Here is a 17,234-nt window from a genome sequence, read left to right as displayed (position 1 = left end):
TTTGTGCAGAAGCCAAATTTATTTCAGTTTAAGCAAACATTAGTGACTATGAATGGAATCTTTAAAAATCTTTAAAACTTTTTACAAATGACCATTTATTTCTCCTCTAATCTCAAACCTGGAACCTCCCTCCCTCGACCCCAGCCTGTCCTGTGCACACGGCACACTGCACGCCACACACGGGCTGTCTCATTCACACGGCCGCTTACGCTCACGCCGGCCTTGAGGGTTTTATGTACTGCATGTCCTCCTGTGCGGTGCAGTACTTAGCACCAGCAACCAGGACTGGAAAGGCGCTTCTGAGTACGGGGTCCTTGACAGGAGCCTGCTTAGATGCTGGGTCACAATGGACATACCGAGGAAGTTCCCTGGAGGTCCAGTGGTTGGGGCTCGGTTCTCTCACTGTCTGGGTGCAAGGTTCAATCCCTGGTTGGGGAACTAAGATCCTGCAAGCCATACCACACAGCCCCAAACAAAACAAGAGAAATTGAGATTTCTTGGTTTGGCTCTTGGCAGGGGGTGGGGGGTTATAGATATGAAGAAGGCTGAGATGGAGAAGATAAGGAAATGTCTGGAACTCTAGCCTCTGAAAAACTCTGGATCATATGCTGTGATTGGTCAGCTAATATGTTTTTAATTTTTTTAAACTCATCATTTTTGGCTCTTTGACGCCCACCACAGACTTGAGACTGACTTTGTTTCTCCAAGTGCAGACCATGAACCATCACAGCAGGGTCACTAGGCTGCTTGCGAGTCACACAGATGTTGGAGTTCAGTCAGACCCATGAAGTATAATTCCTGACGGTAAAGCTCCTAAACATTTACACTGAGAAGAACTGGTCATGAAATGGAGAATATTTCTAGGCGATAAACATTGAGCAAGGCCTTACTAGGTTCTGCGTGGTAGAGGAGAGGAAGTGGCAGGCAGGAGGTGCCTGGCCCCTCGTGCAGATGCCGTTGTGAAGCTCTGGGAAAGACTCCTGAGCACGTAGGGCTTCTGGGTGACGGCCCGTCACTGCATGGGAGGGCTCAGTCCCTTCTCTGCCCAGGCGCTGCCCACCTCCACCCCAAAAAGACCATGACTGTCACTCCTCAGAGCTTCTCGGGGACCTGAGACTCGGCAGGGCCCCTGCATGAAACATACGTAAAAACCAAACCTTAGAAATGGCTGTAACATCTGATTCGCCTGAAGTGATGATTCATCCCTTTCTCTCCTCCTGATTCCTCTTTTCTGTCCTAACTGGGCATTCCTCTGTTCAGTCACGGTATCGTTGGTCTCTTTCTAGGCCTATGCTGTTACCCTGGGAACCCATTTACTCCGATGACCTCAACTATTAACTTCAATTAATTTTTACATGCACACGTGGTCCTGATCTCTCCCAAGCTCCAGTCTCTGGTCTCCTCAGATTGTGGGGCATTTACATTTGGGCCTTTTGAAAGTTTCAAATTGTTTCTTTCAAACCAGATACATTTCCCCCCCCTAAACTGCCCCTTCTCAGAGTTTCTATAAACTGCTCAAGGTCAAAACGTCTGAGGTGGACTTCTCTGGTGGTCCAGTGGTTAAGAATCTGTCTGCCAGTGCAGGGGACACAGGTTCAATCCCTGGGAACTAAGATACCACATGCCACAGGGAAACTAAGCCTGTGCTCTCCAACTACTGAACCCTCTCACCCTACAGCCCGTGCTCTGCAATAAGAGAAACCACTTCCCTGAGAAGCCTGTGAGCCGGGAAGCTAGAGAACAGCCCATGCTCACCTCAATGAAAGCCTCAGAGCAGCAACAAAGACCCAGTGCAGCCAAAAAATAAACATTTTAAAAAGATTAATTATTCTCATCTTCCGACATCTGACCAGCATCAAGTCCTGAGCGGGAAAGATGGATTGCTGTCACAGGGGAAGGTTTCAGAATTGAGGTCATGGAGGCAGGGAGTTTCCAAGTGAAGGTCATAATAGGAGCAGACCCGTGGCAGATACTCTTCCTGACCCTTTCCCAAGTGGTTTTTGTATGGCCACGTGGGGATTTATAGCGAAGGCGCAGGGAGGGGGGTCAGTGGATGGGCACTCTCTAAGGTGAAGCTTTCGGGGTCAGAGGGGTTTGTCTAAACTGACTTAGGATTCTTGCTGGAGAAAGGGCATGGTGGTTGGACATCTCCCTGGGGTGATGGTGCGGGATGACTAGATATTAAGGGGGTTCAGATGTGAAGGACAGGGGACTCACTAAAACTAGATTTTACAAGGAAGGGCACAGAGGGGGCCTAAGAAAAGGTTTGGAGTCTAAGGTTTGCTCAAGCAAAAAATCTGTTGCATCAAATAGCAGGATGGTAATGAGCCCCAAACATACCCTATGTTCACTCCCATGACGTTCCTGCATCCTGCTCCAGCTCCCTACCTCCAGCCAATGAGAATTAGAATCCAGGAAGGCCTTGGAAAGCATCTTCAGCCTCCACTCAGTGCAGACACTTTGGGCAGTATCCCCCCGGCAGATGGCTCTCCAATCTCCATGGTGTTGTGTGCAGGGATGGGAGGCTGGTTGTTGTCCCAGGCAAAATCGTTGGGCATTAAGTTGTGCTGAGTGCCACCCCCTCGTGTGCTCCTGCCTTCTACCCTTAGCTCTGCCTTCTCACCTGTGAGGGATTTACAAGGACATTATCAGTCATAACAAAAATAACAAAGCAATTTTATCCCTGATGCCTCCCGCCCACCCTAAGTTACCCCTGTCCTTTGAGCTCCAACTGAAATAACTCTGAGAGAGAATATTCTGTGTTCAGTTTCCAAGTAGGGGAAAAGCCTGGTTTTACCTGAACATTGCAGCTGCCAGGAGTGTGAACCACAGGGCGGTGGTGGAAAAGAACATCTTAGTAAACTGTTCATTTCTGATTAAAAGGTTGTCTTTAAAAGCTCCCCAAAGATTTTTTTTCTTTTTTCTTCTTCAAGGAAGTCAAACCAGTCCATCCTAAAGGAAATCAACCCTGAATATTCACTGCAAGGACTGATGCCAAAGCTGAAACTCCAATACTTTGGCCACCTGATGTGAAGAACTGACTCATTGGAAAAGACCCTGAAACTGGGGAAGACTGAAAGCAAAAGAGGACAGCAAAGGATGAGATAGTTAGATAGCATCACTGACTGGATGGATGTGAGTCTGAGCAAACTCTGGGTGAGAGTGAAAGACAGGGAAGCCTGGTAGGCTGCAGTCCATGGGGTCGCAAATAGTCAGACATGACTTAGCGACTGAACAACAAATTGTTTATAGAGTTAAAGTTTTTTTTCCACTAAAAAAAAAAGCAGTCGGGTGCATTATTTTAAATATATCAATAATGAAGAACTGAAGGTTTTTTTTAATGAATAAAAATTCCCATGGATTATCATCCACACACACAGATAAATATGGTCACCAGCGAGGTTTCTCGGGAATGACAGAGGACTCTCAGCACCTTCCTCCGTGGCTTCCCTCGTGTATCCCTTGCTTTGGCTGCTGACGCCAACTTCCCTGTCAAGCCCCAGACCCGGGCGTCGTTCTGGCTGCGCTGCTTTTCCTCCCCACATCCTCTCCCTCCACGTCTCCAGCCCATCCGGTATGGCCCATTCCGGGGGCTTCCGCAGCGGCCGAGGCCGTCTCTAACTTGTTCCGGACTTTGGCACCAGCCGTAACAGCAGGTCTCTTTGCTCCCAAAGTCTGCTCCAGCCCATTGGTCCTGCCTGTGCCGGAGTCGTCTCTCCTAAATGCTGATTGGATGATGGCACCTCCTGGCCGTCCAGGGCCCGCTTCTCATCGCCCCCTCCCCAGGTCAGAGTCCAGATTCTTCCTGTCGACACAGGGCTTCTCCCTTTCCGGCCCTAACCCCTCACCCGACCCTCCTCCCCTCCAGCACGCGGGGGCAATGCAGCACGGCAGTGACAGCGCCCGATGTCATTTAATGCCTTGTGCCTTTGCACATGCTAATGTCCACCCGCCCCCAACCCCCGTCCACCTAACAAGCTCCTGTTCGTCTCTGCAAACCTCCCGTAGTCTGTGGCGCTTTCCCAGGGCCTGGTGGACGCCACCTTCCGGCCCCACCAGGTCCACCATTTCCTCCAGCTGCCTCTGCACCGTGTACACACGCTCCGTTAGTGCTCATCTTCCTCCTCTGCCTTCTACTTACTTGTTCATACCTCTGTCTCCTTCACTCTGGTGGGGGTTTTTCCTACGTTTTCACACATTTCTACTACAAATAAGTATTTATTACTTATTTGGCATTCATAATAAAAAAAAAATACGCCAAGGGAAAATAAAGGTAGTAAGGAGTACCAGCCATGGAGCACGTGCTGTGTATCAGGCATTGTTCCAAGCACTTTATCTGATAACTCATTTAATCTTTGTAGCCAGCCTGCGAGGTGGGTACTATTATTGCCCCGTTTTTATTCCCTTTTCTTCAGTAAAGAAGAAAGGAAGGAGAGGAGGGAGGGGAGTTCTCCGGGCACAATAAACGGTGCAGGGAGACTCAACTCAGAGGCACTCATCACAGTCTCCCCAAATCTCCTGATCCTTGAAGCTCTTCGCCAGCAGCTCAGTGAGTGCCGTGGGGGATACGGAGATGAACCACCCATGGCTCCTGCGCTAAGGGGGCGCCAGCCTAATGGGAGCCAGAGTGAGACCCCAGGAGAGGCTGGTAACCATCATGACGGGGTGTCTTTATTGACCGTCTACGCGCCAGCATGGACAGGAAAGCCAGCATTATCTTCACACGATCTTATGTGCTGTTAGTCATATTAACACCCTTCTGTTTACAGATGAGAACCCGATGCACGATAGAGATAGTAAGCAGTGGAACAGGGGTTCAAACCCAGGCAGTCTGGCTCTGGAGCTCGGGCTCTTAATTACACCGCGGTGTTGTCTCTGCAAATGAAACGGGGAGTCACAGGAAGCCAGCTGGTGTGCACAAAAGAGCTTCAGTGAGCAAATGGCATTAAAGCTGAATTGAGAACAGGGGTCAGTAAATACAGGCAACTGTTCCTTTTTTAGTTACAAGGGTGTGACTTCTCCTTCCCTCGAGACTCCATCACCTTCCCCTGGACACCGCCCCAGACCATCTCGACCCTACAGTCACCGCCACGCCCACGAGCAGGACCCTCTGTGCTGCGTGCTGCTCTGTGTGGTACAATACTTCCGCTGGGGGCAGGCGGACGTCATCAAGACAAAGCTCTCCAGAACTGTGACATACCACTGCCACCCGCTTCCCTCCCGGTCTGCCTTATCACAGTGTGGACTCCAGACGAAAAGTTCCAATGAAAAGGAAGTTCAGATGGTCTCTTTTGCAGGAAGAGGCTGATGCATCATCAGACTCATGGAATAGCAAGTGATCACACACAAAAAAATTGCTCATAAAGCTACTTATGTTCCCTGTCTTGTGTCCTGAATTAAACATAGAAGTTCTCAGTAATTCGTACCTGCTCTAATTACACCATAGAAACACCGAACTTCACCAGCTGGACGATCCTCTGGGGCAACCCCACCCCCTTTGCTTTACGTCTCACGCCTGTTCAGGGACTGTCACAGTCCTGTAGGATGTCACCACTGACTCCACAGCCCACCATCAGAGGCATCTCGCTCACCAGCCTCTGCAGGACCCTCAGCCCCTTCCTCATGTGCTTGCCACTTACTTCCACCACTTTCTTTGCTGGTACCGTTCCCCGTTTGCAGCGTCCTGCCCTTCTTTCCAGGTTGCTGCATTCCCAGTATGTTCACAACTGGGGGAAAGCACTCCAAGCACAAGGGCAGCAGCTGCAAAGGGCTCTTGCAGAGGGCTCTGTTTGCCACATTCTCAGACCAGTGAGGGGCACTGCCATCTAGGAAGGGTTGTGCTCTGAACGTTGACTCTCAGATGGGAGGGGGTTTTCTCACACAGAATTCTTGATCCTCGATTTCAGTTGAAATGGATGGAAAATTTCCCTAGGTATTACATGCAAGGGCTAACTACTGATGTGAATCTTTTCTTGTCTTTTCACATCTGAGTCCCTGGCCCAGTGCATCTTCTACTAAGCAGCAGCCTACGTGGGCATCCGCTGGTCTCCACTGCGTGAATCCTCCATTGCTCCACCAAGGCTGGCCACTTGGCAAAGCCTTTGCTCATTTACTTGAGCTTGTGTGTTTTTTAAAAACAACTTTACTGAGATGTACTTCATCACCATATCCAGTGGTCTTTAGTATCCAAAGTTGTGTAACCAGTCATCACAATTTGATATATCATCTTAAAAAGAAACCCTGCACCCTTTAGCAGTCACTCCTCACTCCCCCGCAACTCCCTCAGCCCTAGACAACCACCAGTCTACTTTCTGTCTCCATGGATTTGCCTATTCTAGACATTTCATGTTAACTGGCATCATAATCATATGGTATGTGGCTTTTCTCGTCTAAGATTCTCTCACTCAGTATGTCATTTCACCTATGTATGTTACAGTGTGGAATCTAGACATCATCCTTTTTATGGCTAATATTCTATTCAATGGATAACCTTATTTTATTTATTCTTTCACCCACTGATGGAAACATTTGGGCTTTTTCTTTTTGGCTATTATGAATAATGTTGCTTTGAATTTTTGTGTACAAGTTTTTGTGTGGATATGTTTTCATTTCTCTTGGGTACGTTATCTAGGGTAGGAATTTCAGTCAAATGCTGTATTTAATGAGGAAATGCCAGACTGGCTTCCAAAGTGGTTGTCACATTTTACATTCTCACCGGCAGGGTATGAGCTTCTGACTTCTCTGCATCCTCAACAACATTTGATGTTATCTTTTTTATTACAGCCATCCTAGTGGGTATGATGTGGTTTCATTGTGGTTTTGATTTGCCTTTTTCTCATGGCTATCTTGAGCACCTTTCCTTTCCATAAACTTATTGTCCACAGGTTTATCTTTTTCCTTTGCCTGTCTTCAGTTGGTTGTCTTTTTTACTCAGATGAAAATATATGCAATATAAAAGTGCTTTATCACATATACACGGTTTGCAAAAATGTTCTACCATTCTGTGGGTGGTCCTTTCACTTTCTTGACAGCATCCTTTAAAGCACTTTGATGATGTCCTGTTTCTTTCTCCTTTGCTCCCTTATGCTTTTGCTATCTGCAGTAGGTTGGACAGAGAGGTGGAGGCTTTGCTGCTCACACATACTGGGGGTAGGACTGCCAGATAAGATGCCCAGATACCCTAACCCTAATTTCAGACATTGAATAGTTTTTTCAGTGTAAGAAAAAAAAGCACATGTTCCAAATGTGGTTTTATTTGCTAAACCTGGCAGGCCAGCCAGGGGGCCTGTGTATGTGTGCATATCAATGTGTGTCTGTGTGACATATGAGGCGACGCTCACAAGCATCTTCAAACCAAGCCAAACCAGAGTCCCCAGGACAGTGACCTTCCCAGCCCGCCAGGGGTCCTCAACCGCTCTCCTGGAGCCGAGCAGGCACTGGCCTCCTAACTGCGGGAGGTGGGCACTAGGGCTGAGCAGGGCTCAGGTAGATCAGTGGTCTTCCCCCATCTCTGACGGTCCCCAGCAGGCCTGAGCACTGGTTGCGACATTCGAACCAGCTCAATACTGCATCCGTTACTGACTTCCCCTCCTCTCTCTCTCCCCTTGCTTCCTTACTCCTGCTTCCTCTAGTCCCCTAAATAAAATCTCCGCCCCCAGGCTTTTGTCCTGAGCTCTGTTTTAGGGGAAATCCAAACTCTGACAGTTGGTACTGGAAGTGGCCCTAGAAATTGAGTCCTCAGGATGGGATTCTGGAACAGGTGGTTAAAAAAAAAAAAGAGACTGGTGATAAACTCAATGGTGGTTGGTTCTGTGACCTGCATGTATACTGGGACAGGGACAGTTCTAAGGGCTGCAGAGTTTCCTTCTCTCGAACTTTGAAGAAAGAAAACAATAGACTCGGGTCAGTCAACTATTGAGGGCACGTTGTGACAGCCAGAAGTCCTCCGGGTAGCGTTTAAGGGTGCACCTTCTGCAGTGAAGGCAGGCTGCTCTGAAAATCAGGCGCAGGATTTAGTTGAAGGGTGGCAGAGCTGCAAAGGTGGCTAAATGAAAAGCCTCACCTAGTCACTGAGGCCAGAATTCCAGGCCCTGACTGGGTCCTGGTGTCCGAGACCTTTCAGTAGCAGTGCTTTATCACCCGGAACCCTGAATGCGCCTCAGCCCCCTGGCCTACCAGGAGCACCTCCCTTCCCCCTCGATACAGAAGAGCCTCATTTTGCCTGAAGACCATGCAAAGATCCCACCTGACTCAGGTGCCTCTCAAGATTAAAGCCCGTTCTCCTCAAAATGTCCCCACCTTCCCCAATACATCCGGACTGCAACACTGTGATTTATGACAAATATGAATACAGTCACCAGACAATCTGAGCAGGCCCATAGGACACAAGGTGTGTGAGCAGGAGACCCACATCCCCACGTCCTTTACCTCTGCCGAACGGATGTCTCTGCTCACACCCACGGCTTCATTTCCCTTTGATATGGTGGAAGAGACAAGCATGGTTTCTGTCTCACAGAGGGTTCAGCTCAGTATTTTGATATATGAACCAAAAATGTGATGATTCACACGGCCCTGCTCAGGAGTGGCCCTAAAGACCAGAGGGGAAACTGGTGGGCAGAGCTGTGAGCCGTGTACTGAGCACCAACTTTTCGTGGAAGGAGACAGTGTCTCCTGGGCTGTGGCTTGGCTAGACAACGGGTCTGCAAAGAATAAGGCTGAAAAGTCTGAGACAAAGAGATCAGAGGAAGATTTCAGCTGATGGACTCATTGGAGCTGAAGAAGTGTTTGGACCTTTGTCTCACTTCAATGCCCATCAGAAAGTACCACTGCAGTCAGGACGATAAGGGACAGGACAGACCTGGGGTCCAGGCCCTTCCCACCAGAGGACCAGACACAGGTCTCTGGGCTTAGCAGGTTCCTACTATCCCTGATCTGGACCAGAAGCTCCAGTGGGGGCCGGAAAGACACCCAGCTGCCGCCTAATCACTTAATTCTGTGGGCCTCCGTGAGGATCTGTTCCTATCCAAGCACTGCTGAATCTTTTTCAATAATGACTCCCTCATTTCCTGCCCTAACATATTTGGCTGGTGCAGGGACTCATTACCTGTAGTTTAATCTGATTCCAGGATGGGATGTGAGGCAGTTTCCTGTGATCAGAACTGGTACTAGACATGACACTTTCTTGCTGTCCTTAATCCTGGCATGTCAGGTTTGCATGACTGCTAGAGCTGCAGCAGCAAAGAGATATTTCAGTGACTACCAATAAGAGATGGAAAAAGAACTCACAAAGATAAGCAACCAACAGGAGGAAGGAGTGAAGGAGGACCAACTGGCCAAAAGCCACACCTGAAACCAGAGTCTGCAGTCAGAGGGAAAGGACAAGGTCGACTGATTTAAGGTAAAATCATATTCTGTATTACTGGCTTCTGGAACTTAGAAGAAGTGTCTCAAGGAGTCAAGATTTTCAGACTTTGGCAGAGACAGAGTAAACAAGACCAGAATGCGTGAGGTTGACAGCATGTTCCCAAAGACAAAAAAAAGGAAGTGTTCGGTACGTAGGAAAAGCACAGCGAAGACCAAGCTGCAGCTGCTCTACAAACGTGGCTGCCATTTCCTAACACATATTCACAAGTACTCCAAGTTCTATTACCCAAATCCAAATTTTCCAAAAGCAAAACCAGGAGGAAGTTTCCTCTTTCTAGAATAGGGCTGATTAACAATTTTTTTTACAATAACAGTCCTGAGGCATTACAAGAACTTTTAAGTTTATTCTGAATCAGATTAAACTGTGTTCAACATGGCTCATTTCTTTACAAGTTATAATCTTGAGTATATGTTAAAACAGCTAAACAGTTTTAATGCTTCTTCTTTAATTATACTGGATACACAGCAGTGTAACTATACAAAAGGCAATGCCGGCTTGGTGTATGGGATGTGAAGTGTGGTGAGGGGACCCTGCCCCAGTGAGTTGGTGGGCAGGTGAGGAATACACCCTGTCCCTGCCTGAGCTCTCACTCCATCCCCTTGACATAGAGTCAAACAAACAAAATCTACTCCATAGTTAACTTTGCAATTATTGGGCTGTCTCTAACATTCACGTTCTAAAGTAAGAAAAACAAAACCCAAGAGATCGTACCTGACAGTTAAGACCCTTCTCCCTCTGCAGAGTGGACCTTCTGATGTTTGGAAAGATTGGACTTACTACAGAAGGTTTTCCCACAATCACTACACCAATAGGGCTTTTCCCCAGTATGGATTCTATGGTGCTTATTAAAATTGGAGCTGTGGTTGAAGGCTTTCCCACACTCCTTACATTTATACGGCTTCTCTCCAGTATGGAGTCTCTGGTGAGAACTAAGACCCGCGTGCTGACTAAAGCTCTTCCCACACTCGTTACACTGATACGGCTTCTCCCCGGTGTGTATTCGGTAGTGGCGAATGAGGCTGCCTTTGCCACTGAAGGCTTTGCCGCAATCTTTACACTGGTAAGGGGCCTCTTCAGTGTGCATTCGCTGGTGCTTAAGGAGGTCTGAGCTCTGACCGAAGGCTTTCCCACACTTACAGTCATAGGGCCGGTCCACCAGGTGTGTTCTGTAGTGAAGGGTCAGGTTGGAGCTGTGGCTGAAAGCCTTCCCACATTTGGTGCACACATATGGTTTCTCCCCAGTGTGTGTTCTCCGGTGTTTAGTGAGGTTGGAGCTATTACTAAAGGCCTTCCCACACTCAGCACATATGTAACGTCTCTCTCCTGGGGCAGGTTTAGTCACTACTTCTCTACCTTTAGCAGAACCTTTGTCTTGGAGAGGGGTTTTTGTTCCTCTCTCCTTTTCTGGGTTTACCCACTGCCTTTCTAACCTGGCCTCACATTTACCGGCGATAATCATGGGAAGTGGATCCCTTCTGAGTCCTTCCGCGTGACACTCTTCAGAACTTCCCTCCTTGTCTGTTGGCTCCTCATTCTGGGTCTTCGACTTACGATCTGAAACAGCAGGCAGGATAAGGACATGTCAGTTGCTTCCTGTCGTGAGGAAAAAACTGTTAAATGATAAACAGAACCATCAGGTGACACTGATGGATTCTAAGCAGTAACCAAATACCACTCTATAAAGTCACAGTACCATGTTTAAGACAAACAGGTCATTATCAGATCTAGTTTACAATGCCGGACTTTCACGCAAGCCCCTACCAGAAGCTCTCATGGTATGAGGAGTACACGGCGTTGTCTGCCAGAGAACTTCATGTACAGAGGGAAATGAGGCAAAACTAAACATACTGAGACAGCAGCAAAGAAGCTGGTGATGTTCAGGCAGAAGAAAGACTGTGGCAGGGTCAACGTTGGTAAAAGAAAATAAAAAGGATAATTAAGGGCGAAGAGGCTAGTGGCAAACTCACAAAATCCGGATTCTCACAGAAGTTGAATGTATTTAATAGCAATGAAAGAGAACGTTTGGTCCATATATAATTATTCTAATCCCAGATCCTTGGTAATTTGAATGACAGTACTTAACTCCTATGAGGGTTCAACTCTCATCATTTAAACTACCAATACATGTTTCCTGTCATTCTCTCAGTTATAAATCAACTGTTGAAATCTGACTGAAGTCGTTAAGCTTTTTTAGACCATTTCACTAGGCAGTCATACATCTTAAAAGTCCACCTAACCATCCACATAAAGAAAAGGAGAAAAAGAGAAATCCACACTGAAAACCGATGACAGTAGGGCCACTAAGTCATGAACAAATGAACCAGCACCATCTCTTATCAGTTCATTCAACCTGCCCTCACCTCCGTGAACAGTCCCCTTACCAAACTTCAGCTCTCCCTTCAAGAGTGTGTCATTTGTTCCCAACTCTGACTGAGACACACTGAGGGAAGAAAGGAACTCATTCTGCCTCGTCAGCCCAAGGGACCTTCTGACAATCAGGAATGAGGATGACTCTTTCTTCCACCACAAAGGCCTGGGGCACCAAGTAGGGGCCTGAGAGATGGTCCTACCTCGAACCTTCCTCAGCGCTGGAGTGAACTTCTCCTCTTCACCAGTCTCTTGGATGTAGAGAGGCCCCCATGACTCGTATCTGTGACTGGTCTCCACAGACTCTAGCTGTGGGCTGCTCAAGGACTCCTCCGCCAATCCTGAGGGTGACATCTTCTCCCACGACCGTTTCTGCTCACGGGGAGGTGGGGACGCCTAGAGACAATTATGAAAGGCTGGGTCTATGCACAGCTCACTTTAAGAACCAGAATGAAAGAAAATCTCAGAACAGCTATGCAGAACCTCTAGGAAAGAGACCCTCCATTCCATTTAACTCAATTCCACACAGGATAACAGAAGAAAACCAGGAGGAAAGACCCTCTAGCTCGGCGGAAGGTCCTGTCAGCCGCTCTCAGTGTGTGGACATATGCACCCCTGCCTGGTCCGCTGGGCTCTCAATCTCGCGGAGGAGGAGGGCGCCCCGGCATACCTGCGGCACCGGATCATCCAGCTCCCGCTCCAGATCCTCCAGGAGAGTGACGGCCTCTTCAGCACTCTCCGGGCAGTGTTCCTGCACCCAGGTCTGGAGCTCCTGGGGCAAGATGGTCAGGAACTGCTCGAGCACCAGCAGCTCAAGGATCTGCTCCTTGGTGTGGATCTCGGGCCGCAGCCACTCGCAGCAGAGCACCCGGAGCTGGCTGAGGGCCTCCCGGGGGCCAGGGGTGTCGTGGTACCCAAACTGCCTGAAGCGCTGGCGGAATATCTCCATGGGAAGGCGCTTCCCTTTCTCTTCCTCCTCCTCAATCTTCACAATCACAGGCCCCTGCTCCTGTGGAGGCCTAGGACCCAGAACTGTGGCCATGCCCAGCACCTTCATCTCTGAGGTACTCCAGAAACAGCTGTCACTACAGACAGGATTCTGTGGAGCAGAAGTATCGGTTCCTGTGGGTTTCTGGTTCTTTAGAGATACACGTTAAACCTATGAAAATATGATTACCATAAAATTATCAAAAGAAAAAGTATGCTTTTTGGTCTTTTAAGAAACTGTGAAACTTATAGCCACTATAAAAATACCATATAACAAATCACTATCAAAAATATTCCTAGAGTCAGCTCAGGATATCCTATTTTGATCTGATTTTGTCTTCATTATCTGAAAGAGTGCTCTGTGGCTCAATTACACTTTTGCATAGCTAGCTGAAGAAAATGAAAACACTAATTCAAAAATATACATGGGCCTTCCCGGGTGGCTCAGTTGGTAAAGAATCTGTCTGCAATGCAGGGGATCCAGGTTCAATCCCTGGGAAATCCCACGGATAGAGGAGCCTGTGGGTGGGCTACAGTCCATGAGGTCACAAAGAGTTGGACACAACTTAGCGACTAAACCACTCAATATTCATATCAGCATTATTTACAACTGCCAAGATATGGAAGCATCCTAAGTGACCATCAACAGACGAACAGCTAGAAAGGGGTGTGCATGCATGCACGTGCACACACACACGCGCGCAAATACTACTCAGCCATAAAAAAGAATGGAATCATCTGCAACAACATGGATGGATGGATGGACTTGGCGGGTATTATGCTTAGTGCAACAAGTCAGAGAGAGAAAAACAAATACTGTACATCGTCACTTACATGTGAACTCTAAACAATAAAACCAGTGAATGTAACAAAAGAGAAACAGACTCACATATATAGAGAACAAACCAGTGATTACCAGTAGGGGACAGAGAAAAGGGGAGATGGAAAAGTAGAAAGTGAACCAACAGAATCACCCTATTATTAAATATACTCTGGAAGAAAACTACGTAATTAATCTTACATGCTTATGACTGTCCTTCCTGACGAGCATGTTTTCAAACTCTAAGCAGCATCTTTCCTGTCATACAGGTGTTCCTACACTGGATCTGAGTAAGGAAAATTCCAACAGTCTCAATAAGGAGCCAAAGACATAAAAATCTATGAGGGTGTTCATTACATGAAGTTACACTGACAATAACGTTAACGACCATACAAAGAATGCACGAATGGCTTACAAAAGTTGAAGATGAGGGGACAGGAGTTGTAGATAATCTAGATCTAAGGCAGTTAATAAACTGAGTATGCTCATTTCTTTTTTTTTTAACCTCAACATGAATCAGCCATAGGTATACATATATCCCCTCCCTTTGGAACCTCCCTCCCCACCCCACCCCTCTAGGTTGATACGGAGCCCGTTTGAGTTTCCTGAGCCATACAGCAAAGCATGCTTATTCCTAACATGCACGTCAGCCTCCATGGATCTGCTTTGACTGCATCTGAAATATCTTGCACACACACACACACACACATAATATACACATAATCACAATGAAGGAAAAAACACTAAGTGATACTTCTGGGATAGAGAATTATGTATGATTTCAATTTTTAAAAGTCTCTTACATTTTCTAAATTTTCTTTAGTGGATATTACTTTTGTAACTAGAAAAACAATAAAATCTTTAAAGGATCATAAGCAGTTTTTAACAAACCAAGATAGATTTTACTTCTAATGCCCAAATTCTATAGCCTTCAAAAAAAAAAACAAAAAACAGGAAAACAAAAAAGCACCAATTCCAACCCATGCTGAACCTTCCAACAAAGGTACATTTCTGTTACAGCTTTTATATCACGTATTTGGTTTCATACATTTGGTAAACATGTATTTAAAACATGTATTTTATATGACTCTTCCCCTTTATTTTTTGTGGTCAGTTTGGGTAATTAAAAATACAGGAAATGGGGTTCTAAGAATGAAACCTCAATATGCAATATGTTGTCTTCAACCACAACGAACCATCTTCTTTAAGCTATCTAGACTGTTTAGCACAAAAGGGCCAAAGAGCAAAAGTTCATAGTCTACAAGTAGAGGTGTTTGTTCTGTTCGGAGTTTTTTCCCCTCCTTTAGGCCAATTTCCCAAAGCTTATATGCCCCCCAAAAGTGCCCCAAATCCCATTCTAGAAGATCAGGCATAAATGAACCAAGTTATTATTATAAATTCTAACAATTAAATGGGATTTACCTATTGCTGCTAGAATGCTTTTTTTTTCCTATAACTTTTTAAATGTTACCCTTCTGTAACTGAAAACTCCTACGCAAAAAAATCTGATAAATTTGAGGCACAGATTTCTACTGTTGCATGGTTTTCTGCGTTTCTTGCTTCTTTAAACCACACCAAATTCTGCATCACCTGTTCTCTTTCTTCACTGATCCTAGTTCGCTCCTAGTCCAAAACTTACTTTCTCCGTAGTAGCCTTCCAACACCTGAAAACAGTTGTCTTGCTTAACTCTTTTCTTCACAACTCTTCAACTGCTCCTTTTATAACAGGAGTTTCTAAGTACCTCACTCACCAGATCACCTTTCTCTAGACAAACTGTAAGTAAACGGCCCTATAAAATGGGTTTCTAAACTTGAGCAGATTCCTGTTACCTACTTTCTAACCTGAACAATGCCCAACGGACTAGTCCCTCCCTTATTTCAGACAATACACAAGACTTCCGAGGCTCAGTTTCTCACACGAGGCTCCCAACCCTCGGGCGAATTCTTAAATCAATTAGCCTTGAATTTGGACTGCCTATTGAGAGCCCGGGAAATAAGAGAAAACATCCCTGTTCCAGCTGACTGGCGACTAGGCTCACCGAACGTCGAAAAAAACTGCTTTGTAACGCGAAAGAGACCAACTTTCACTTGTTAAACCCGAGGGTGGGGGCAGGAGCGGAAATGCTTTCAGGAGAGCAAAGGCCTCCGCCATCTGGGCCCGGGTAGGGACAGAGGCCTCCTCCCACCTCCCTCCCAGGACCGGTCTGGGGAGTCCCCAGAGGCCACAGCTGCCTAATCCACTCGTCCCTCCCCGCACCCTTTCGGCGGAAACTCCCTCTTCCGCCCGCCACGCGAACCGTGGACCAGGAGGCTCACCGTGAGTCAGAGCCTCTCGGGCCGCTGGGACACCTCAACGCGCACCGCGGCCGGCGCAGCCGGAAGTACGTCATCGCCCCGCCCGCGGAGAGCTGCGAGGGGCCGCAGCGGCCCCTCTAGGAACTCGGGAGGTCTCTGCATCTCGGTGTCTCGGGTGCGCCGGAGGTTCCTGCCAGCGAATAGTGGAGAGAACCCCTCGCAACGTAACAGCTGGGGCCTAGTCCGCACTCCAGTTTTTTTTTTTTTTTTAAACTAAGAAAGGGCCGACTAGACGAAGTCTTGGCGGTGTTCGCACCCGCCGCTTCCCTCCGGGCCAGGGAGAGGCGTGGGCTCGGCACGGTGACCTCGGTCCCCCTCCTGGACTTGAGGCCGGTTCTCCTGTGATCCTCAGGCCGGTCACCGCGTGGGAACTCGGTCCCCGTTTATGGACATGGAGTTCCACACTTAGCCCTCTAAGCCTGAGATTCAGTTCTCTCTCTCCTGGCTGCATCCAGCTGAAGTAGCTGTGCCCTTGGGCCTCTGTGGGTTCTAAGTTTCCTGGACAGAGATCTCTGATGTCACCTTCTAGATGCATCTGATGTTGCCTGCCTTATCAACCCCCTCCCCCCCACCCCCACTCTTGCTTAATTGCAATTAGGGACTAACTGTAGATAAGGGATTGGTCCCTCAAGTTGGGACTTCCCTGGTGGCTTAGTGGTAAAGAATCCGCCTAGCAATGTAGGAGACACAGATTGTATCCCTGATAGGACAGGTTCTATCCCTGATAAGTCCCTCAAGTTGGGACTTACCTGGTGGCTTAGTGGTAAAGAATCCGCCTACCAATGTAGGAGACACAGGTTCTATCCCTGATTAGGACGATCCCGCATACTGTGGAGCAACTCAGCTGATGCACCACAACTATTGAGGCTGTGCTCCATAATAGGAGAAGCAACCGCAATGAAAACCGCGCACAACTAGGGAGGAGCCCCTGCTCTCAGCAACTAGAGAAAAGACTACACAGCAAACAAAGTTAACCAGCGTGGTTGGTGGCTTGCTGGGATGTGGCATCTGCATTTCAGAATTGTTTTGGCTTCCAAGAACCTCATACTCTTTCAATGAATTCATTCAACAATCACATACGAATAAACTTATGGAGAGTTCTACTTGCAAAAAGTTCAGTTAAACATTTGCTTTCCTGTAATTTCAATTCATTGATCCTAGTCTTTTTTGTTTCTTTTAAACTGTGCCACAAGGCTTGTGGACTCTTAGTTCCCCAATCACGGATGGAACCCAGGCCCTCAGCAGTGAAACCACCAAATCTTGACCACTGAACCATCAAGG

The 17,234-nt window shown here is 47.3% G+C and overlaps 1 protein-coding gene across 1 annotated transcript; it reads right to left on the bottom strand.

Moving 5' to 3' along the window:
• Window positions 1-9,747: 9,747 nt before the first annotated feature.
• Window positions 9,748-15,971, bottom strand: ZSCAN21 (zinc finger and SCAN domain containing 21). The gene is made up of 4 exons (XM_088832997.1): window positions 15,915-15,971; window positions 12,462-12,950; window positions 11,995-12,187; window positions 9,748-10,978 (listed from the first exon to the last, which is right to left on the bottom strand). Exons 2-4 carry the CDS (start codon window positions 12,846-12,848, stop codon window positions 10,143-10,145), a joined length of 1,416 nt encoding a protein of 471 aa, XP_088689123.1. The 5' UTR covers window positions 12,849-12,950; window positions 15,915-15,971; the 3' UTR covers window positions 9,748-10,142.
• Window positions 15,972-17,234: the final 1,263 nt, after the last annotated feature.

The sequence above is a fragment of the Moschus berezovskii genome, chromosome 27, assembly GCF_049115385.1.
Source record: "Moschus berezovskii isolate FMDL1 chromosome 27, NW_MosBer_1.0, whole genome shotgun sequence".
Taxonomy (NCBI): Eukaryota; Metazoa; Chordata; class Mammalia; order Artiodactyla; family Moschidae; genus Moschus; species Moschus berezovskii.
This window is presented reverse-complemented; position numbering and strand designations above follow the sequence as displayed.

Bases quoted from the DNA above. Each gene is read 5' to 3' on its own strand.
- ZSCAN21 (XM_088832997.1), bottom strand. From the start codon at position 12,848: ATGAAGGTGCTGGGCATGGCCACAGTTCTGGGTCCTAGGCCTCCACAG. The intron at 12,188-12,461 runs GTATGCCGGGGC...AATTGTCTCTAG, and splicing joins TGGATGATCCGGTGCCGCAG to GCGTCCCCACCTCCCCGTGA. The intron at 10,979-11,994 runs GTAGGACCATCT...CTGCTGTTTCAG, and splicing joins AGCGCTGAGGAAGGTTCGAG to ATCGTAAGTCGAAGACCCAG.